The 22,806-nt window shown below is 45.2% G+C and overlaps 1 protein-coding gene across 5 annotated transcripts in view; it reads right to left on the bottom strand.

Annotated features, from left to right (window-relative positions):
- PCSK6 (proprotein convertase subtilisin/kexin type 6) overlaps window positions 1-22,806 on the bottom strand; it is a 106,846-nt gene that overhangs the window by 43,823 nt on the left and 40,217 nt on the right. For all 5 annotated transcript variants that reach the window (XR_014504569.1, XM_083411940.1, XM_083411941.1 and 2 more), the window contains 6 exons: window positions 22,617-22,693; window positions 19,284-19,372; window positions 7,985-8,157; window positions 6,843-7,055; window positions 5,739-5,839; window positions 2,001-2,104 (listed from right to left, as the gene is read on the bottom strand). Coding sequence is in view for 4 of the 5 variants with exons in the window: in XM_083411940.1 (XP_083268066.1) it covers window positions 2,001-2,104; window positions 5,739-5,839; window positions 6,843-7,055; window positions 7,985-8,157; window positions 19,284-19,372; window positions 22,617-22,693 (757 nt within the window). In the remaining variant the exon portion in view is untranslated. The remainder of the gene's footprint in view (window positions 1-2,000; window positions 2,105-5,738; window positions 5,840-6,842; window positions 7,056-7,984; window positions 8,158-19,283; window positions 19,373-22,616; window positions 22,694-22,806) is intronic.

The raw sequence follows: 22,806 nt of genomic DNA, 5'->3' as shown, positions 1-22,806 counted from the left end.
CTCTTGGGCCATCAGCTTAGATATTCTGATCCCTCCCCTGCTTTAGTTTTAAATAATGTTGTATCAATGATTTGGATACATGATTTAGAAGCCACAGTATTGTTATATAAATTGTTGATAGAAATAAATGCAGCATTTAAAATAAAAATGGGAAACAGAACCAGATATCTAACTTCATGCTCAGCATTCAGAGGCAAAATGCAAAAGATAAAGCCAGCCTCATAGACTTGTCTCTAATATCCCATATTGCCCTATTATTAATTACTGCTATTATTATTTAGACTTTTTAGACATTTTTCACCCAAAGGTCTCCAAGTGACTTACAACACGTTTAAAAACATAACAGCTTCAATGCTCAAAACACCATAGGAATCAGAACTAAAGTCAAGGTGCAGAGCAAGGAATTCCACAAATGCAAGACTGCAAGTGCAGTTTTCACATTTGCTAATTTTGAAAAAGTTTGTAAAGGCTTTCTAGCTGTTACATTCCTGGCTTCAAAACCTACACATTTCTCAATAATTACTTTGAGGTTTCAACTGAGCTGTAATGCGTAGAGACCATTGGAAACCATCTGAAGCGGGGGATTGATAATTGATTCTTCAATGTTCTTTATGTGGTTGAAATTAATGTCAAATCAAGGTGGAGTGTGTTAACTTCCTATGAAGTGTGCATTGCTTTGCCCATCTTAAATGTTTATACAAGCTCTTCTGCCTACAGACCAGACAAATAAAATGATTTGGGCCACTGAACTGACACAACAGTTGATATATGACTCAGCCCACCTATTAACCTGTGAGGACTGGAATGGAATCACATCTGCAACATGTGTCCGAATCAGACTTTGGTAATGTATTTTATATTAAAGAAGTTAACCAGTATCTGTGATAAAACCTGAGGATTTTCAGTTTGACTGTAAAACTGCAAAGGAAAATTAGTGTTGTTATCTGGTTCTCTCTCTCTTTCTCCCTCTCTCTCTCACATACACACAATTGAAAGGTACTTTCATACATACCCATCCCTAATAAAAACAGTTTCTGGGAGGAAAAATAACGTAGAACCTACAGATTATTTTGTTTCAGAAGTAACCAAAAGTCTTACTGTAAGGATTACTTTAAAGTCACTGAAAGGAAATCCCAGAGGTAGAACTTAATTTTGACACAGGCTTGTTTTGCACCTTGGCAATAGTTTTTTGTCACAACTAAGAAAACAAAATGAAACAAAACAGAAAAAGGCAGGATTTCGGACATCGAATCACTATTCCAATCCAGTAGAAGTTAAGCCTTCTCAAAATGCTATTTGCTTTTGCATCTGTCACCGCTGCTTGGATTTTGTCTCCTGAAACAGACAGGAGCTTGCAAATACCCATTGATAAAAAAGGCTTCTAAGGGGATTATCAGACCTCCGAACAACCAATAATCATTTTTCTTGGCAGGTCTGTGGGGCAAGTAATAGAAGGAGCTGTTTGAAATGGATACATGAGATCTCCAGCTCAGAAATCTCTGTGGATATTGATTTGGATTTATAACTTAATCCCACAAGCGCCATGTGGGGAGATGCATTGCTAAGAATAAGAAACAGAAGAATCATTCAGGTTTCTCACCTAGTGGCGAGGTTTTCCTCTAAAAAGTAGGAGTGTATACAGACTGCAACTGCTACAGCTTGAGCATTCAGGTGAAGGAACCTAACTGAGAATGTGTTGGGACCCACAAGGCGATCTTTGTAGGTGATCTTGTTAACCATTGGAAATATGGAGCTTCAACAGCAGAAAGAGAACTTTTGCCATTTTTAATGCCAGCTTCAAATGGCCAGGACAGGCAGCTGCAGGATAAAAGCTTTCTTCACATTTAGACTACTGCAATGTGCTCTACATTGGGCTGTTCCTTGAAGATGATCCATAGACTGCAGCTATTGCAGAGTGTTGTCCCCATTTGTTGACTGACACACCTCCATTCAGCAATGCAGAAACCAAACCCAGCCCCCAAGCATGCATGTTAACTCACCTCGACGTCCAGCTCCATTTGTTTTCCAGTCGGGGGCCAAGAGGTGTCCTGGTCGAGATGTTTTAACGAGAAGGTGCTGAACGTCTCGCCAGGTCAGCAAAGGGCTAGAAGTCAAGGAAGGAAGAACAAGCCAAGGATAAGACAACATCTCTCTTGTTCTGTTGGTAGGGTTTTGAAGTGGCTAGGCAAAGGCTAAGGCAACAGCAGAAAACTCTCTAACATCAGTCAGTATATATAGCAAGCATTGCCAGTATCTCCTACGGTGCCCCGAAACGGTCTCAGTAAACATCCTCTCAAAAATGCAGACTTCACAAAAGACTCTTTGCTCTTCCCACTCAGTTCCTTTTTGAACAGGCTCAGTCTCTCCTACACTGAACTTACCCCCTTAAATATGCCCCATAGAACGTCAGGATTGCATACCCACTCTCCCATCTGTTCTGAACAGAGAAGGGTACAACGAGTTTCCTTCTGTGTGCATCGGCAGCGGTGTAGGTATCTTTTCCCCACCGATGGGGCATGACCATACACATGTTGTGGTCCAGTCTCTTTTCTGCTGTTCTGGATGCGGCAGCCATTTTGTGTTGTGCCACGCCCCCACAGCAGCCATTTTGTGACTGGCAAGCACTATACTTTGATCCAAATTCCAAATGTGTCCAGTGACCCCCAAAAGGATGGCAACCCCTGGTATAGAGGAATATCAAAGTAATAGAATAGGTTTCCAATAAGTAATTCAAGCGATCCTCCCCCCCCCCCCCGCCATGGGTTCAAAATGGAAGTTATTGTTTATACCAGCTAGATAAGTGGAGTTTGTATGAAGATTTTGGTATGTACCTCTTTGATTTAAGTAGTCTGGCTACCCTAAATATTTGCCTGTGTTTATGTGTGTATAAGCCAAAATATTTAGAAGAATTCCAGTTACAGGCTGTCACATGGTCGTGTGATGCTTTTGCCCAGCAGGTGTTTCTTAAAGTGCCTGGAGCAAGGATGGGGAACCTTAGGCCCTATATCCGCTCTATATCCGGCCCTCTGGACACACTCTCTAGGCCACAGCCCCTCTTTCCTCCCTGGCCCTCTATGCCAGAGCTTTCCAAACGTTTCATGTCAGCGACACACTTTTTAGACATGCATAATTTCGTGACACAGCAATTCAGTTTTGCATCATTTCGCGACACAGTAGTTCCGTTTTACTATCAATCCACAGGTTAAACTAACCCCTTTCCAGCCCAAGGAGGAGCGTGGGGAACATTCACACGACACACCGACACACGGCAGCCAACACACAAACGTGTCGTGACACACAGTTTGGAAAGCTCCGCTCTACGCCTTCCTCAAGTGCTTTTGCTTGGTCGGAAACCCGAAATGCATTCTTCAGCTGTGACAATGCCTCTTGCTCGCCTAGATTGAGAGAGAGGTATGCACGCATGCATAGAAACCTCTGGCTTTTGCAAGGCTTGAATGCAGCTTCCATTCAAAGGTCAGAGTCACATCCAATGTTGCACTCATTTTTCCTCTGGCCTCACCCTGTGCTCTCACGCAGCCTCTGGAACTATCCCTATGAGCCCTATCACCCCTTCTAAGATTATACAATAATCTGTTAACTATACAATAATCAGTGGAGGTGCATTGCAACAATCAGGTCTTGTGTTGCCTTTTGACCAGATCTACTATCATCAGTGCACACACATAGGAAATGATGCAGAGTGCTCCAATAACTTTTTCCGGGGTGACTTAAGTTGTGTTTTCCACTAAGTATTTAACAGAACTTGCACACCATTCTCTTGAAATTGAAGCGCCTTGTGTTTTCAGTGTTCCTAAACTCTTAGCTTTGGAGCATCCAGTGGCTGAAAAAGCTCCCTTTTTCATGATGCTTTGGCAGCTCTAGGACACTGGAGATGGGGGCCCTGCTGCAGAAATAGCAATAGGTCTTTGGATTCCTGTGACCATTGGTCACTCCACTACTGCCTATGCAGTTCTCTGGGTGAAAAGTTTTCCCCATTCCCTGACCTGGAGAGACAGATTTGTAATTATAGCAAAGCATTTAGCAACAGGAAAATGTTAATTCATTTGCTCCCCGGCAATAAAAAAGGAAACGTCTCAGCACTCAGCATCGCTTAACACGCCTGATCCCGGGTACTTAATGGTGCATTTTATGTCAAGAGCTAAACAATTCCAAAATTTACAGGCTTAACCTTCTCCAATGTACTGGTCACAAACACTGCACTCCTTTCAAACTGCGTTCACACAAGTGTTTAAGAATTGAGCTGACCCACCCCAAAACGCAGGGCGTGGGGGTGCGAGGCCACCGCTGCCAGCTCTCTGTGCTGGCAAGACACTTCCACATCCCCAGTCACAATAATGTAACAAATTAACCGTCTCGACCGCTGTGAGCTCACAGCAGCCGACAATATATTAACGACGAGAGCCAAAATCACAGCATGGGAGTATTAAAAGTAGTCAGCAGTCTGAGCTCGGGGGTTCGTTTTCCCCACCCCTCCTAATTCTAAAAATAAAACAAAGCTGGAAAAAAGTCTATTGCTATGCAAAAGAAACCAGGGAGAGAGGTTTTAAGAAAAGCCCTGCCAGATCAGACCAAAGGCCCATCGAGTCCAGCATCCTGTTCTCACTGCGGCCAACCAGAAGAACACAAGCAGGACCCGAGTGTGACAACGTTCTCCCCACTAGTGACTCCTAGCAACTGGTACTCCGAGGCACACCCAGAGCCACTGATGTTGTAGAGAGCACATCGCTATCACGACTAGGAGCTGCTGGTAGCCTTATCTTCCAAGGGTTTATCTAATACACTTTGAAAGCCATCCAGGTTGGTGGCCATTATCACTACATCTTGTGGCAGTGAAGATGCAGCAAAGTTATGGAAGCTGATACCTGACCCCTTAGTGGAAGATGGGGCAGTGCTTTTCAGGGGCTCCTCGCAAGCCTATCCAGGGAAGGTGTGCTGCTCAGTGAGAAGGTTCACGATTTAGGCAAGTCCATCCAGACACGTAGAATGTTGACATGCGTCGCAATCTTGTTTTTTAGTTTATCGTTGATTTCAATCATTTTTAAAAAAGATGTTTTAAATACTTGTTTTTACTGATGAATTCATCGTCTTGTTCTTTCTTGCTTTGAGGGTTTTTTGCCCCTTACAATCAAACAGTATATGAATTTTGTGAAATAAAATAAACCAACAAAATCATAGAATCATGAAGTTGGAAGGGACCCTGAGGATCATCTCATCCAACCCCCTACAATGCAGGAAGGAATATGCGGCTCTCCTGTATGGGGATCGAACCTGCAACCTTGCCGTTATCAGCACCATGCTCTAACCAACTGAGCTACCCAGGCTGCAGACAAACTTCATCAGTGACAGCTTGGCATGCTCCAACTGGCCCAGAGCGTCAGAGACAGTTCATTTCTGCTTAAGGCACCACAGGAACCTTCCCCTGGTACCTTCCAGATGTTTTGGGCTACATCTGTCATCGGCCCTAGACTGCCCAGATGGGAGCTGTAGTTTGAAACATCTGGAGGGCAGGCTTACGAGAGTCTCAATCTGCAACTCCTTCTTATGCTCTTGTACATAACTTCAGAAAGCAATTATATGCAATTCATGGAAAGCAGCACACTTGAAAACCAATGGTTTGTTGTGCTGCCTTCCTCTCCCCTGTGTCCTGCTCCCCAGAGCAGACTCTTGCTTTTAACAACAAATCTACAAACTGTCAGAGAAAGAAATGGAGCTCTTACTTGGCCTCCAGAGCCAGAGCGATGATCCCTGCCACCATGGGGGCAGACACAGAGGTGCCAGTATGTCCATCTGTACAACGTTTCCGCAGATCGGTGGTAACCTAATGAGAAAGTCAGTGCAACTATTAGCAGGGAGTGGAGGTGACAGAGTGGTTCACACTCAGGCCCGCTGGGACTGGAAGGCCAGAAGGTGGGGAGGTCAACAGCAGGTGGTGCCAGAGCTAATGTCAAGCAGGGCCGGCTCATTCCAGGTTTGTCTGCATCCTTCTCCCTGCTTGAATTCTACAAGCGCAACCCTGAGACTAAGGAGGAGGGCAAAGCTGACAGTCGGTGCCACCCTCTGGACTGGATGAAAAAAGTAAGATAGGCACTTAGGGGGCGGTGCTGGCTGAAGGCAAGCTAAAACTTATTGGTGCAGTGACCCATTTGTCATAATGGACCAACCTCCACTGTACCCAGCTTCTGTACAGCAGGCCAAGGCCAAGGCAGTCTGTAGCCCCCAAGTCAGAGCAAGATTTTACAAGGTAGACAATGAGCATCTCCTGATTGATGGATCACATTTATATCCCACCTTTTCTCTAAGGAGCTCAAGGGGACGTACTTAGTTCTCTACCCCATTTTATCCTCACAACAACCCTGTGAAGCAGGTTAGGGTGAGAGTGAGTGACTGGCCCAAGGTCACCCAGTGAGCTTCATGCCTTCAAACGTATGAAGCATTTCTCTATCCTAATTCCTAGTTCTGACTCCAGTAGAGTCATACCTTGGAATTTGAATGGCTTAGTTGTCAAATGTTTTGGCTCCCAAACGATCGAAAACCGGAAGTGAGTGTTCTGGTTTGCAAACGTTCTTTGGAACCCGAACATACGCGGCTTCCAATTGGCTGCAGGGGCTTCCTGCAGTCAATTGGAAGCCACGCCTTGGTTCCCAAACGTTTTGGAAGTCAAACGGACTTCCGGAACAGATTCCATTCGACTTCCAAGGTATGTCTGTAGTCAATCTCAGGGACGCTTGAGTTGGAGAACTCACATCCCAAGTTTTGGTTTGATGGGTAAGGTTTCCCACAGCCCAGGCAGTCAAATTAAACTGGCTGCACCGTCTACTTACAATTTGCCGCTCATAGAAAGCCCCGCTGCTGTAGGTGGTAGCAATGGTGGAGGCGCACTCCTCTAGGTACCATGGCTTGTTCCCGTTCTCTGTGGTGCTGCTGACGGAGATGGTGTAGATGCTGTTGGTGTATCCATCGCAAGAGCAGTGGTCCCCTTCTCTTCCGCCGTTCCCAGAGGCCCAGACAAATATGGAACCCCTTCCTCTACGGCCCTGAGTGTTTGGAGTGAGGAAATGGAAACAGAAAGCAATATGTCATTGGCTGGCGCTGGCCTGGATTCCTACATCTCCACAAGATTTAAGTTTTGGAAGGATGCATCTTCTACAACTTCCTTCCGCAACTTCAGGGATCAGGAAATGACTGGCCTCATTCCCTCTTGTGGGTCCCCCTGTTGCCACAAGGGGGGTCACTCTCAGTGAAAATAAGGGCTACTAACAACTGTCTGGTTTTTTTTCTGCCTTTCAACGTGGTTGCTTCAGTATAGTGTCGCCTCAAAACTTTGTCTCGCAGGCTTGCGACAGAGTATGTCTTCCACTGGCGGCTGGTTTTCTAGGACCTATACCTCAATGAGCGAAGGGTTGCCAAGCTCAGAGGGGTGTACTTGCCGCAGGCTGGGGGCAGTAGAGCTATCACCACCCTCCCAACAATTAGCCCAGAGTTGACCACTTTGCAAACTCTGGGCTAGGGCCACAGCGCTCAGTGACTCTGAATAGATGCTCCAGGTGTTTTTGACTCCCATCATGGGTGTTATAGCACAAAACACCTGGAGGATACAAAGAACATAAACAGAAGAGCGTAAGAAGAGCCTGATGGATCAAGCAAGCCCATCTAGACCAGCACCCTGCTTTCACAGTGACCATGGGAAGTCTTCAAGCAGGACTTGACCAAACAGAGCTCTGCCTTCCTGCTATACCTAGAGGGATTCAGAGCTGTGCCCAGAGGTATTCAGAGGCACACCACCTCTGAAGGCTGGGCATTGTCATTGTGGTTGGTAGCTGCTGACTAGAGGTTGGAGAAGGCAGGAATCAGCTGGCAACCCCCTGCCAAAGCAGCCAGAAACGTTAAGATCCCTATGCGAAATGCGGAACAAAAAAACACCCAAGAAGAAGGTTATCCACCCCGCGCTGCATTTCCCCCACACCTTTTTAATGCCTTGCTCAAATGCTTGCTTGGCCAGAGGGCCAGGCCCATCGACTGTTCGCCCATCGTCGTCAGGGCCCCAGCTTGCACTGTAGATGTGGATGTATTCAGGTTTGGTGCCAATCGCCTTTGCTTCCACCACATCTGTCACGTCGCCGTCTAACATCCGAATGCCTAAAAGCACCCCCCAAATTAAAAAAATAAAATGTATCAGGCGTTAGAGCTTCAAGGTCCCCCCCCCTCTTTTCTTTTTCTTTTCCAGAAGAGCTGGAGGACTGCAATCAAAGGCTTTTGTTCTGAGGCATGAAAAGATGCTTTCAATCTTGAATGGCCCAAAACAATTGCAACTTGTGCTGCCCTAAAACAAGCTCTCAGTTTGCCAGCTTGTTTTGGATGCACGCTCTCTCTCCTCCTGCCCCTCCAAAGTTGCTGATTCAACTGCATATTGGAAGTAGCTTTCTTGGCACAACAGGAAAAAGTGACACAAAGCCAGTGACGCATGTGACTTTTCTTTCAAAACTATGAAAGCCACTTCCAGATGACACAGAACTCTTCTTCAAATGGCAACTACTACATTGCTGTCTTCTACGCCCAAAATCGGCATTTCACCACTGCCTTCAACTGTCTGGGCTGGCAGTTCAGAAGCAAGCTGGAAAGTTTGTAGGCAGCCATGTAGGCAGGGTGGGTTGCTTTTACCATGGTTTAGTTCAACAAACCATGAGTTGCCATGAATACAAGCAACCAAAGCATGGCTGATTTCTCCAACACTTGGGTTTTGTTTTCTAGCTGCCTTGTTGCTCTGTAGCTTGGCAGGCATCTGGGATGGGGTAGCAAAACGAAGCACGGTTAAGCAAGGCTGTTGGGTTTGGCCCAACCACAGTGGACAAGCCATGGTTCATAAGCCAAAAACTTCACATTGTGCTTTGTTGATGGAAAACAAACTACAGTTAAGCTGATGGGTTGGGTTCAGCCATTCAAACAAACCACAGTGAGACTTAACAAACCATATGCAAACAAGGCCAGTAGTTGTATCTTTATCTGCAGGGTGCCTCCAGACTGTCACTATTTTGTAGGAGGGATTCAAGCACATACCAGAATTTTAGATTTGTACAGTTCAAGTGGATTAATGGGCTCTGCCTGGCACCTTAGTGCAAAAAATCCACTTTTAAAAAGAATCAGGCTTGGAGAATGACAGGGGAAAGCATTGAAAAGTGCGGGATTAATGAATGTCCAAGGGGAAGATGTATAACCAGCCTGCCAACAAATAAGGATAAATGCAAGATGAATGTTCATTGCTGTACAACTGCCTGGCAAACAAATCAGAACGGATGCTTAATAAAGACCGGATATAATCCAATGCCTGCATGAGCTTTGTGCAAGCAAATCAGGACAAATGCTCAATGAACAGGGCTTTAGGAGGGACCGCAATGTTCCTAGTTTTGGTCTACAGGACGCAATAATAAAAGTCAACCAACCATAACTGAGTGAGCTAACAATGACCATTCCAGAGAAAATGCTAAGATAGAAACAGCCTGAAATTTGGACCAGATCCAGCTTCCACACAGTCTTGAGAAGGGCCCTCAGATAAAATGCTTCCCAGTAATAAGATTTCCAATTCTTGAATAACCACAGGCAAATCGCAATTTGGCCATATCTGCAACTTGAAAAGACGATGGCTTTGTCCCTAATTCTGGTATGCCTCAGGCAACGCCTTCAAAAATTAGAATAAACAAGAAATTGCTGGGGGTGGTGGGATGATACATTCCTTCATTTAGGAAACCAAAAGATTTATGGAATTTCTACAGGGGGCTAAAGCCATTTGTTAGTGAAATCCGGGGGGGGGGGGGTGTCTAAATCTCTGAGGCTGACTTTGAACATGATCAAGCGATTAACTGGCCCTAGCTCCCCTGGATGAGGATGAGAAGGGGCACGATCCGCTGGGAAGCCTCCAGCGCAAGCCTGATCAAAATGAATGGCATTCATGCAGCAGCTGCTCGTGTTGGGTTGCACCCAAAATCTTACATGCAGTTGAAAATATTTTTTTAAACAGACAGAAATACAGCCAAGCAAACAGGAAGACAAAATTACAAACAGCAGAGTGCCCAACCTCGAATATATATATATATTTAACTCTCATATGCACATGAGGCAATCTCAAGGTTTTGGGACATTTGACTCATCATTTTTGTAAAGAGGAAAGGTTGATTATTTATCACAGTATAGGGGGCTACTGTGGGTGGCAGAAAAGGAAGCGCAGTGGATTATAATTTTAGAGCTTAATATAGCAAGGCATGAAGCCTTCTTTTCTTTCTTTTGCTTTTTTCATGACGTATCCATTTGTTCATACGTTTTTACTTAAGAAAAACAAAAATCGAGAGACAGAAATAAAATTAAGGTTGCGGCTACGTGGTAGAAAGCAGTCAACTTAAATGGATTTCCTTTCTAACATTATTCTCTGCTCACAATGATACCTCTTAAATATAATGGGAATGGAGCAAGGTTGTTTGGCAACAACCTCCCCTCGAGCCGAATTCTCAGAAGCATTTCCCAGCAACTTTATTGATACAAAAAGTTCATTGCCGGGCCTTGCCACCTAACAAGAACAGCTGGTCAAGGGAAAAAGGAGATACGAGAAAGATTGCACAAACTCGGGATGGAAAAATCTATAATCCGTGACTGCTGCAACAGTTGATACGTTTGGGAGTTTAGTAGCATGCTGAATTCTACATTTTGCAATTTATTTATTTATTTTAAACAAGTTTCAAGGTCTCATGGTAACAAACATATACTAGAAAAACAGGTGGCAAAAATTCTAAAAGGGTAGGCTAAAAAGCAGGCATCCCCAAACTCGGCCCTCCAGGTGTTTTGGAACTACAACTCCCCATCATCCCTAGCTAACAGGACCAGTGGCCAGGGATGATGGGAATTGTAGTCCCAAAACAGCTGAAGGGCCGAGTTTGGGGATGCCTGCTAAAAGGAAAGGTTAAATAGGTCTGCAGTGTGATCCAACAGGGTTCTCCTTATGTTCTTACAAACCCACATGTTTGACCAGAGACAAAACAGAATAACAGAATCATAGAGTTGGAAGGGAGCATGGCATAGACTGGCTGAATGCGGAGGAGTGGTGGGGAAGAAGGCTCAGAGCCTGGGGATTGGTGGTGGCAGACGACGGAGTGGTCAGAAGGAGAGGAGGAAGCTGATTGGGAGGAGGTGTCAGAAGCTGAAGAGGAAACAGGGTTTAGTGAGCAGGAAGAGGCTGTGGCAGACAGCAGTCCAGATTGAGAGGCAGCAGCGGGGCGGGGAATACCAAGAGGCAGAGTGGGGGCAGGCTTCTGAAGAAGCCAGAGAATCTCCCCCTCTTGCTGGGACCAGGCCCCTTCCTCCCTGGTCTCCCAGAACACACAGAGAAATGAAGAAGGCAGAGCAAAGAGAGACAAGATGAAGGAGCTGAAGAAGGAACCAGGGGAGAAGCCTTAGGGTGCAGTGGGGAGGTGGGGACCTTCAGTCCTTACCTTTGCCGCATTGGGGCAAGACCTACTGGGAAGAGTTGCAGTGATCACTAGGCCTGCACTGTTTATTTGAATAAAGGGTTGACGTCACCCACACCGGTATTTTTTATTGCTGACCTACTCCTGACTCCGGCTCCTGACAAGACCATGCGGTTCATCTAGCACAATCCCCAGCAATGCAGGGATCTTTTGCCCAATGTGGGGCTCGAACCCACAACCTAGAGATTAAGGGCCTCCTGTTCTACAGGGTGAGCTATCCCTTTGCCTCTTTCAAAGCTCTTATTGTCATGTACAAATCTATCGCACAAGCTGGCTCTCAAAACAATTCCTCTCACATTTTATTTATTTATTAAATTTGTATTCGACTGCTCATCACGAGTGAGCTCAGGAACAGATCATAGCAATATAAAAGGAAACATAAAAAGAGAATAAAACTCAAAACATATCATTAACACATCCATCTGTCGTGAGTCCGCAAATATTCAGATGCAGGTCTGCTCAAAGGCCTGGAGGAATCGAACTGTCTTAACCAGTGCCAGAAAACAGACATGAGTTGGCACCAGCAGGAGGTTGGGGAGGCAATTCGATTACCAGGCAGCCATTGCTGAGATGGTCCTGTGGCAGGTCATAGATCTCCTCAGTTAGTCCACATGTGCACTATGCTTTTAAAGCATCATCATACCATTTTAAGCAGCCATGGCTTCCCTCAAAGAATCTTGGGAACTGTAGTTTGCTAAGGGTGCTGACAGTTAATAGGAGACACACACCCTTCCCCTCACAGAGCTGCAATCCTACAGTTCACTAGGGAAAAAAGAGTGACTGCTTGACCACTTTGAGAATTGTAGCTCTCCAACCATCAGCTGATCGCCTAGACAGGCAAAAACGGGTCACCTGACATCAGGTGATTAACAGGTGGCTGGCCCCACCCACCTATGAAACTTGGACCATGGTCCATGGGTGGGTGTGTAGGAGATAAGGACCCAACTGACCAGTCAGATCCAGTTCCCCATCCTGGTCCTAACAGGAGGCCAAAACAAAGAGAAGCGGTATTCGAATTTCCAGAGGGGAGAAAAGTCACATGGGCAACACAGAAGGAAATAACCAAATCAATCAATGTCTGATCCTTTCGCCAAAGCATTTATGCTATTACAAACCCAATTAAGCCAGACCATAAAAATTTCCACGCCAGATCAGCCCAAAGGTTCATTTAGTTAAGCTTTCTACTGCCAACATCTGCCAGCCAAATGCTTCCAAAATGTTGATGGCCTCCTCTACTGTTTTTGACCTGAGAGGAGTCCACTGCTGACATTAATGAGGGATTGAACATCTATTCTTCATGAAAGGCGATGCTAATGCACTCAGAGTTGAAACTGACTTGCAGATACACACCTGGGATGATTTCAGTCACTCTGGCCTAGAGTGTTTGGTGGATCAAGGCTGTGTTCACAGATCCAGACACCACCGATTGCTTTCATAGTTATTTACAGGAAGTCCCTTTAGAAAGAGAGAATCTTCATAACAGGATATGGATTTGGCATGGATGGTCTGGTGGTGCCATTACTTAGGACACTGTGAGCTTCAGCAAGCGGCTAGGAATGCCCACATAAGTTGCATTGCCACCAAGCTGTGTTTTTGCTTGTGGCAAATAGCAACTTGGGCGCTGGGTGGGAGATTTAGATCAGGAAAACAGCACAAGGGTAAGGGTTAACTCAACTATCTCCCAGCAGCATAGATGTGAACTTATTCAGGACAAATCCGTAGCTGTTTTAACTATTTTGAGACTTTTAGCAGAGTTTGGCCCAAATTTATCTTGGATTAAAAACGAAAGGAAGTTGCTTCAAGCATGAGGGCTCAAGTTGGGTAGAGAGAACTGGAACACGTGCACTGACTCCAAACCTATCTTCTCTTCCTTTGACTTGTGTGTTGAACTGCAGGGAGGATTCTAACTGCTCTGGAAAGGGACACAGCTCAGTGGTATAGCATCTGCCTTGCGTGCAGCAGATCACAGATCCAGTCCCAGGCAGCTCCAGGTAAGGCTGGGAGTATCCCATCTGAAACCCCGGAGAGCCACTATCAGTCAGTGTAGAACAGCCTTCCTCAAGCTTAGCTCCTCAGATGTTGTTGGACTACAACTCCCATCATCCCTAGCTGGCAGGACCAGTGGTCAGGGATGATGGGAGTTGTAGTCCAACAACATCTGGGGGCTCAAGCTTGAGAAAGGACGGTACAGGCAATTCTGAACTAGATAGACGAAGTGTCTGTATAAGGCAGCTTCCTATGTACCTAATCCTATCTTCAATTGGAAACCCTGACTGCAGGTTTTTCCCAATCCTGGGAAGGATTCTAGCCATGATCCAGTTGAATATAGCTAGAATCCACATTCAGTCCTGCGAACTGAACCACGTTGAGTACTTTTTTAAAACGACCAAGCAGTGAAATAAATAACATTGAAAGATCAAGAAAGGATCTGGTGTACCCAGGGACATTAGGACCCTCTTTTAAGGTAACACAATTTCTTTTGCATGTCTGGTGAAGGCTCAGTTCAAGTATTCCAGTTTAAAACGGGTCTGTGGCTAGCTGCCTTACCCCTCCCACACTCCCGACTTTTCTTTCTCTGAATCAACCTGCCAATGCCTGTGAATCAGGCTTATTAAAGTTAACAGGGGCACGCATAAAAGCGAGAAATGCATCACCTTAATTCCCAAGCACATAACAGTTAGCAGAGCCAACAATCAAAGCCCGGAGTAGAAGCCCAAACTGCGGGGGGAATCTATAGGTTGTCAGAGTGAAGTAGAGGTTAAAGAGAGGAGATGGGAAGGAGAAGGAATAAATCAGCCACTTCCCACGGTGCGAGCAATAAAAGCTTCAGAAGGCGCACAGCTTTAAAGGAGGGAGTGTGAGGAAGAAAGATGGGCTGGCATCCCCTTTTTGTTTATTGAGCGGTAAATGTATTGTGCCCTCGGCAGAAGCAAAAAGAAGAGGGAAGGAAATGCAAGGGCAATGAGAGATCGGAAAGTAAAAGAAAAAGAACTGGACTGTGGCAGATAGGACTCCCCATCAAGCTGAGCACAATCCTCACAAGGGCTACCAGACTGCCAGGTCTGACCTGAAGTCTCCAAGTTTGTCTGGTCCCCTCCAGGGGAATCTGCTGCTGGCCAAGGGTGCCTTAAATTTATATACAGTGGTGCCCCGCAAGACGAATGCCTCGCAAGACGGAAAACCCGCAAGACGAAAGTGTTTTCCGTTTTCAGAGGCGCTTCGCAAGACGAATTTCCCTATGGGCTTGCTTCGCAAGACGAAAATGACGAAAATTTTTGAGGTTTTTTTCCGCTCACCAACCCCTTTTTCTGAAGCGCTAAGCTGCTAATAGCCTTTTAGCAGCTAAACCGCTAATCCCTTAAGCCTTAAAAAGCCGTTAATAGCCCTTAAACTGCCAATAGCGCTAATAGCGCTAATCTGCTAATGGGCTTGCTTCGCAAGACGAAAAAACCGCAAGACGAAAAGACTCGCGGAACGGATTCTTTTCGTCTTGCGAGGCACCACTGTATATATTAAGAAGGTGCTGTGCGTCCAGTTTGCAAGCTTTAGCCCAGCAGGAGCTGGCTATAACTTACAGTGGTACCTCGGGTTACATACAGTGGTACCTCAGGTTACAGACTCCACTAACCCAGAAATAGTGCTTCAGGTTAAGAAGTTTGCTTCAGGATGAGAACAGAAATCGTGCTCCGGCGGCGCAGCGGCAGTGGAAGGCCCACTTAGCTAAAGTGGTGCTTCAGGTTAAGAACAATTTCAGGTTAAGTACGGACCTCCGGAATGAATTAAGTACTTAACCTGAGGTACCACTGTATAGCATAGACACTTGGGCTGGGGTTGCCCTCTTGTGCTTACCTCTCCCAATTAACCCCTGTCTCCAGGGCCTATCCTGTTAACATCACCAGGGGCCACCCTATGTCTCACGTTTCAGCCCCGATATCTCAGGGTTGGTATGCTGCTGATCTGGCAACCCTAGTCCTTACCAGCTGTAGTTTTTAGCAATCTATTTAGATTCGCTTCTGGTGAATCCACAAAATGTACAATGCTCCCCACGCCCCCTAAAAAAAATAATCAATAATGGCTGGGTAATTTAAAAATAAATAAATTGGCTGGGTAATTATTATTTTTTTAACAGGCTTCCCCAACCTAGAGGACTCTGGATGTTGTGGGGCTTAAACTCCCATCAGTTCCAGCCAGCACAGCCAATGGACAGAGGTGATGGGAGTTGTAGTCCAGCAATATTCAGGATGCGTCCTACTTGTCCCATGCTGTCTACTCATAGGGCTATCATATATCCAAATTTTTCCAGACATTACTGTGATTTCAAAGGCAGAAATGACGTACAGGATGAATTTTCGAAAGGCAGCGCTTTGCCTTGTTTGTTTGGTGTTTTTGCAAAAAACAAAACAAAACAAAAAACTCAACATTTATTGGGGGAGGGGTCCTGGTTTTTTACTTTTTGAAATTTGGCAACCCTATCTCCGCATGGATCCGAGAGGTTTTCTGTTTGCCCTGCCACTTTCCCCAGAAAAACCTGCTCTTTACCAATGAATCGGAGCAAATGGCAACCCGCAGAAAGTCCAATTGATGTGTGCTCCAAATCAGTGGTAAACAACTGGTTTTCCTGCAGGAAACAGAAGCGTGGAAGAGCTTTCAGAGGGCAACAGGTTGAGAAGGCTGTTTCAAAAGGGGATGGAAAACTGCCTGCAGTGGCTACTTCTGTAGCTCAACATTCTCTGGATTGCCAGTGTGCAACTCAGCTTTCATAGAAGCTGATGCATCTTCATAAGAAGGGAGAGATAGAGAGAGGAACATCTAAGATTCCTAGACTGTCCTTGTGCTGACCTGTAGATCTTCCTCACTTCCTCTTTATTTTTTTCTTCTCCACACCTCCCTCCCTCATGAGAGAAGATATACTTCAAGCTCTCTAGATGCAAGCAGAAGCGTGGCCCAAAGCTTCTCTACCATTGTTAGACGGAGCTAAGCTATTGCCTATCAAACATGTATTTCCATTAATAAACACAGCTTTCTTATTTTCCTAAACCCAGAGACTTGGCGGGATTGTATCCAGGGCAAAGTGTGCTGCTCCAACAGGGGTTCTGTATGCAGTTTCTGCTGAGCAATGCAACTCCGAACGCTAACACGCAAAGCAAGTAAGAAACACAAATCCTCCTCTGGATACATCAAACAAGTTCCACCTTGGAGTTCTCACCAAGGCGCAGCCATGCCCTTTCAGCCCCTCCTCTGGCACTGTGCAGTGGAACAAGAGGATTATAGGGGCGAAAGTTATTCAGTTGCAACAAGTTAGATAGCTGCCTAGCTGGAAGGGAACTTCCCTGTCAACATTCATCTAGTTTGCACCTCCAAAATGTTCCCAATCCAGTGGAAGAGAGGAATGAGAGGTCAGTGGAAGTCAACAGATGTAAACAGAAGAGGTTTCAATTTCCTTTACTGTGCAAAAGATCTAAGAGCAAGCAAATTCAGCATTGCAAAAATACAATAATTTCATATTTAGTTAACGCACAAAAGCACTCCCACTACCAGTGGGGGAGAAATTCAAGTGAATTCGAATTTAAAAGTGAACCTACATAATTCACACTTTCCAAAACAATGTGAGAAGAGAAAAACAAGCATCCTTCAAAATCCACACTACTCTGAATTCTGCAATACAATTCTCCAGCCAAGTGATGTGTGCAAAAACAAATATACAGGTAGTATCCATAAAAACGCACAAGTTGGTGAAAACAGCATACTGAAATGCCTTGTTTTAGGGGGAATTGCTGTGGGGAAAAATACGTTCATCAGGCAAAGTTGCATTACAAAAAATTCAAGCTGAAATAAGGAATTCACACTAAAATGCTGATAAATGTTCATGAGTGCTTACAAAAAATCCACCACCCAAAATGGATGTGGAAAGGTGGAGAAACTGGAACTAACAGATTCACTTACACAATTGACAGTCCTTAGCTCTGGAATCCCTGTTATCCTGGCCTTAGCCCAGGGGCAGAGCACCTGTTTTGCACACCTGGCATCTTCAAGTAGAGCTGGGAGAGAACCTTGTCTGTATAAGGCAGCTTCTTGTGGTTCTGAGATTCATATGTTTGTATGGGAGGAGAATTTTGCTGTAACTCTCATCTGACCATTCCAACGCACACCTCTTTTCCCCACATGGAGGTTGACCTCTGTGTAGCAGAAATAAGGGCTTATCCACACTTAGCTTTTGCCCTGCTCTTTTTCCAGACAGAGGTCTGTGCTTTAATGCTCCATGTCTGCGTGGTGGTGGTGGTGGGTTTTTTGCCCCAAAATTTCCTTGCCCCAAAATTTCCACTTTTAAAAGCTGAATCAGACAGAACATCAATGCTGGTTTCCTGCAGATTCAAATTTGCTCCAAAGCCACTTCCAGCTTGCCCAGGAGGTGGGGTTGCGGGCTTCACGCCTACCCCCACATGAGCGGGGGCTGGTTTCAGGCCCCGCGAGAACAGGGGAATCCCGGTGCGTCTTCCCCCCCAGCCAGTCAATTTAGAGCCGGCGCAGAGGGGGCTCGCCCTCTTTTTGCCGGCGAGCCCCCACGTTTTCCCACCCTCCCTCCTTTTAGGTAGGCTTTAGGTAAGTCTCTGACTTTGCTGTGGACTTCGGTCTGTCGTCGCAAGGGGCATGGTAGGAATTTTTCCCAATTGGCAATTTACAGCCATTTGGTTTTTCGCCTACCTCGTAGCAACTCGTCACAACTCCTCGGCATTGGCGGTTAGGCATTGGTAAGAAGGGGTTAAGAGGATGTGGGGGGGGAGGAATGCCATCACCTCCCCCCAGTGAACGAAGGGTGGTCCGATAAAGGACTCCGGGGGGCCTATGGAGGTGTGGGCCAAAGGCACGCCCCAGAGCGGTGACCCGGGGGAGCTCCTAGTTGACGTGCCTCAGAAGGAGACTCCCCCTCTATGGTGTTAACCCTTCCCGTGTCTCCAGCAAATGGGCTGGAGCCGGATAGTCGATAGGACCAGTGCCTAAGCCAATGCCTCTCATTCCTGAATTCAATAAAGTTGTGGCCTAATTCACCCATTTAACCTTAAATTATGGTGTCTCGTGTCTTTATTTATCCTGGTGGGGGGCAGAACTCGCCACGCAATTGAGCTTTAAAGAGCAGGTTTTCACAGGGAAAGTTCCAGAGACTTAAAAGTGGTGTTCAGACACAGAGCTTTAAATTGCAGGCCGTGCCTGGAAAGAGCGGAGGAAAAGTAAGTGTGGGCAAGCCCTAACAAACCAGGGACATCTTTACGAAACTGCACAAGAAAGGAACCAAAACACCACACAATTCTTACACAGGAAAAGAACAAAAATGCCCTAATGAGGGGTTTTACATTTCAGAGGAAGCATAAAGAAAGCTGTGAGGTTACTTAAGGACCTTAGGGTGCAGGCAGAGGAGGACTTAATCTGTAGAAACTAAAATTGTGGGTATTGTTCTATGTTCATTTATTGCCCTCCAGCAAAACTTCCAGGGTGGTTTAGAAAAAGCCATGGAGGATTTATAGCAGAGCTTAGAGAATTGTGTCTCTTAGGTAAAAATTTAGGACCCACCCCCCAAAATGCCAGATTTAGAGGCAAAAAAGAGACTTGTGGATGAGGAATATTTGTAGCAACAGGGGTTAGCCAGAAGCCCTCGGAAAGGTGTGATGAGGGCCAACACTCAGTGCCACTTTCTCAAATCAACCCTCCAGAAAAGCTGATTGCAGACCATGCTCAGAAGAGAAACGTCTTCCTTACCTCCAATTCTTGCATTGTATGCAATTCCCACTATGCAGTTGGAGTTGTTCGCTGACGCTGCCACTTCCCCGGCACAACGGGTGCCATGCCTGGGGAAAGAATACAGAAAATGTTATTCCTCTTTCAGAAATCAAACACAGTCGTACTTCGGAAGTCGAACGCCTTGCGAGTCAAACGTTTTGGCTCCCAAACGCAGCAAACCTGGAAGTGAGTGTTCCGGTTTGCGAATGTTCTTTGGAACCCGAACGTCCGTCGCAGCTTCCAATTGGCTGGAGGAACTTCCACCTTGGTTTCCAAACGTTTTGGAAGTCGAAAGGACTTCTGGAACGGATTCCGTTTGACTCCCAAGGTACAACTGTATGTAGGGCAAAGCTCAGTGTTCCCTACACATGCAGTCTGCTCCTTCTATACCCCCCACCAAATACATATATATCTATTTGGTGCCATGACTCCAGACCACTTCAAACATTACATGGTGGGGTCTGAACTGTCTTTATTTCTAAATAAATAAAAAAAATGGGGACACATTGAAATATGCAACAGCCCGATTTTCATCTTCAAGCGATTCAGTTCAAAAAAAGCTTTACCACTCCATTCTGATGAATGTTAGGTGTTTTCACACATTACACTCAACTCAGACGCAAGCTATCTCTGCACATATACAAGTGTTTGTGTGAAAGCGTATATATTTGTTGATTTGTATCTCTCAAATATTGTGTACACAGGTATACAAGACTGTATGCTAGTTGAACGTTACATGTGAATAACAGTATGAGTGTACAGCTAAACTACCTTGTGTACACAGTTTGTACACTGTGAACACCTAATATATGTACACTGACCTTAATGGAATTACAGTGTTTTAGAGTGGGAAAGTTCTTTATCAAAAATCATGATGAAAATACCCCTTCTATTTTCTGTGTTGAAGTGGAGACTCTGTATGGAAACCCTGGCCTCTTGCGAGTTTTCAGAAGTGTTCATGAGTTTTTGGTAACTAATCCCCCGAATTAATGAAGTGCTCAGAGGATTAGTGTCATTAAAGAGAGAAATTCACAGAAGGCCTCCATAATAAATACAAATAAAAATGAATTCTTGGCTTGGATTCTGCCATTTGGAAACTGCTTTTGCACTGCAGCCAGCCATCTGTGAATTCCACCACACAACTTGCCCTTGTGAGGGAATCACAGGCAACTCTCTCCACATCAGGCGGGATGCAGCAGTGGAGCTGGAGCTGGAGCTCTGCACTTGATGTAGCCATTACAGCATCCCAAGTTAGACGTTACACCAAACCATGGTTAATGGTTTAGTCTAAAGCTTAGTTTTGGCCACTTCACCTAAAGCTGGAGTGCAAAGCAAACCAAGTGGCTATAAACCATGGTTTGCCATTACATCTGGAACCTGAAACCATGGTTTGAGTTCCGAATGATAGTGAGATTATTATTTATTAATTTTTATTTATGGTTAACAGTTTTATCCTGCCCTTCTTTCCAATCAGAAGCATTATAGGTGTTAAACACAGGTCAAGTTATCCGGAAAGGGGAGGGGGATGCAGAATTTTTCGGCACCTTCAGATATGTTGTTATTATTACTACTACAGTGGTACCTCAGGTTAAGTACTTAATTTGTTCCGGCGGTCAATCTTAACATGAAACTGTTCTTAGCCTGAAGCACCACTTTAGCTAATGGGGCCTCCTGCTGCTGCCGCGCTGCCAGAGCCCAATTTCTGTTCTTATCCTGAAACAAAGTTCTTAACCTGAAGCACTATTTCTGGGTTAGCAGAGTGTGTAACCTGAAGCGTATGTAACCTGAAGTGTATGTAACCCGAGGTACCACTGTACTACAGAGTTCCCTAGGAAGAAGGATACACTGTTGGACCACTCTGAGAATTATAGCTATGTGACGAGAATGGGAGTCTTCCTAATAATTCTCAGCACCCTTAAACTACAGTGCCCAGGATTCTTTGGGGAGAAGCCAGGACTGTTTAAGTGGTATGATACACAAGATTGTATGGTTACCATAAGTTGTATTCCAGGCTCGAATGTACTTGGTTTGTTTTTTGTATTTTTCTTAAAAAACAATAAAATACTTTATTAAAAAAATATAGTAGTATATTCAGCTACTTTAAATATACAGTGCAGGTGGGGTTGGGGTTTAAGCACATGTAACTAGAACCATCTTTTATTCTTTTTATTCCACTCTTTATCCTGCCTCTATTTCTCTCCACTTCCTCTATTTCACAAGCCCCTCAGGAAAGCGATCAGTACTTTTGTTCTTTGTAATGTACCATGTATTATAGATGGCCCAACAACCATACAGCTGTCAGATCATGTCTGTACTAGATCACTAACTTTAAAGGGGCAAGGTGCGGATAGGGTTATGACCTTTTTTCTAGTGGGGGTTTCAGAGCCTCAAAGGCAGAAGTAGCTGCTGCCAGCACAAAAAGGAAGCAACCAGTCACTGGAGATCTGTCACAGGCACCAGAACCCTGCCTTCAAAGAGGCCACAATCTTCCTGGCACCTTGATGGCCCCAGGTGTTCTCCACTATAATTCTCAGTGCCGGATTTACACACACGTTAAGCAAACAACAACTTAGGGTCTCGGAGGATGAGTGGCCTCTAAAGATACAGTCATACCTTGGATCTCAAACGCCTTGGCTCCTGAACATATTGGCTCTTGAACGATCAAAACCCGGAAGGCAGTGTTTCGGTTTTCAAACGATTTTTCAGATGCCGAATGTTCGGCGCAGCTTCCGATTGGCTGCAGGAGCTTCCTGCAGTCAATCAGAAGCCGCGCCTTGGTTTCCAAACATTTTGGAAGTCGAACATTCAGCTTCCAAAGTACAACTGTATATATATTTTTAATACTCATTTTCAAGTTAACATAATTGACCAATTTTATGTTTTACAGAAATGGGGAAAGCAGACTCTGAAAGGACACAAATATACTCAAAGGCTGCACAATTATTTGTCATATTAGCCCAAATTCCTGCTAGTGAAACATGGTCTCCCTCTCCACTCTTGCACGACCCCATCTGCTCTGCCGGGTCAAAAGAAACCCCAGAACAGCATGCGGCAGGGAAGGAGAGGGGAGATTGTTTCAGCTAGCAAAGCAAAAATGCCTGCACTGATGGAACAATCATGTTAGCTCAAGGCTGAATTCCATCCATTCTTTTTATAAATCTGTGCAGAAAGGACTATAATTTATATCAAAATGTAATTTGGCAAAGTGCCCATATGCTGTCATACAGCACAGGTGGCAGCTGGTGTTTGGTTCAGGTTAAGTGCAGACCGCACCCCTTAAAGCATTAAGTCAGTGTTAAAAAACAGGCCTACTTGTTTTCATTGCTGGCATCATAGCGCGGAGTTGGGTCTTCGTCATCCCCATTGACATCATAGCTTGCACGAGGGTCCTGAAAGAAACAGAGGGAGTTGTTCACGTTAGAAAAACTAAGAAGTGATTGCCAGGAACAAGCTTGTACCAGGACAAGAGACACTGTGGCCGGATAGAGGTTCTTACAAACAA

This window comes from Podarcis tiliguerta (assembly GCF_965153285.1).
Source record: "Podarcis tiliguerta genome assembly, chromosome: 14".
Classification (NCBI taxonomy): Eukaryota; Metazoa; Chordata; class Lepidosauria; order Squamata; family Lacertidae; genus Podarcis; species Podarcis tiliguerta.
Note: the sequence above shows the minus strand (reverse complement) of the source record. Positions and strands in the feature narration are given on the sequence as shown.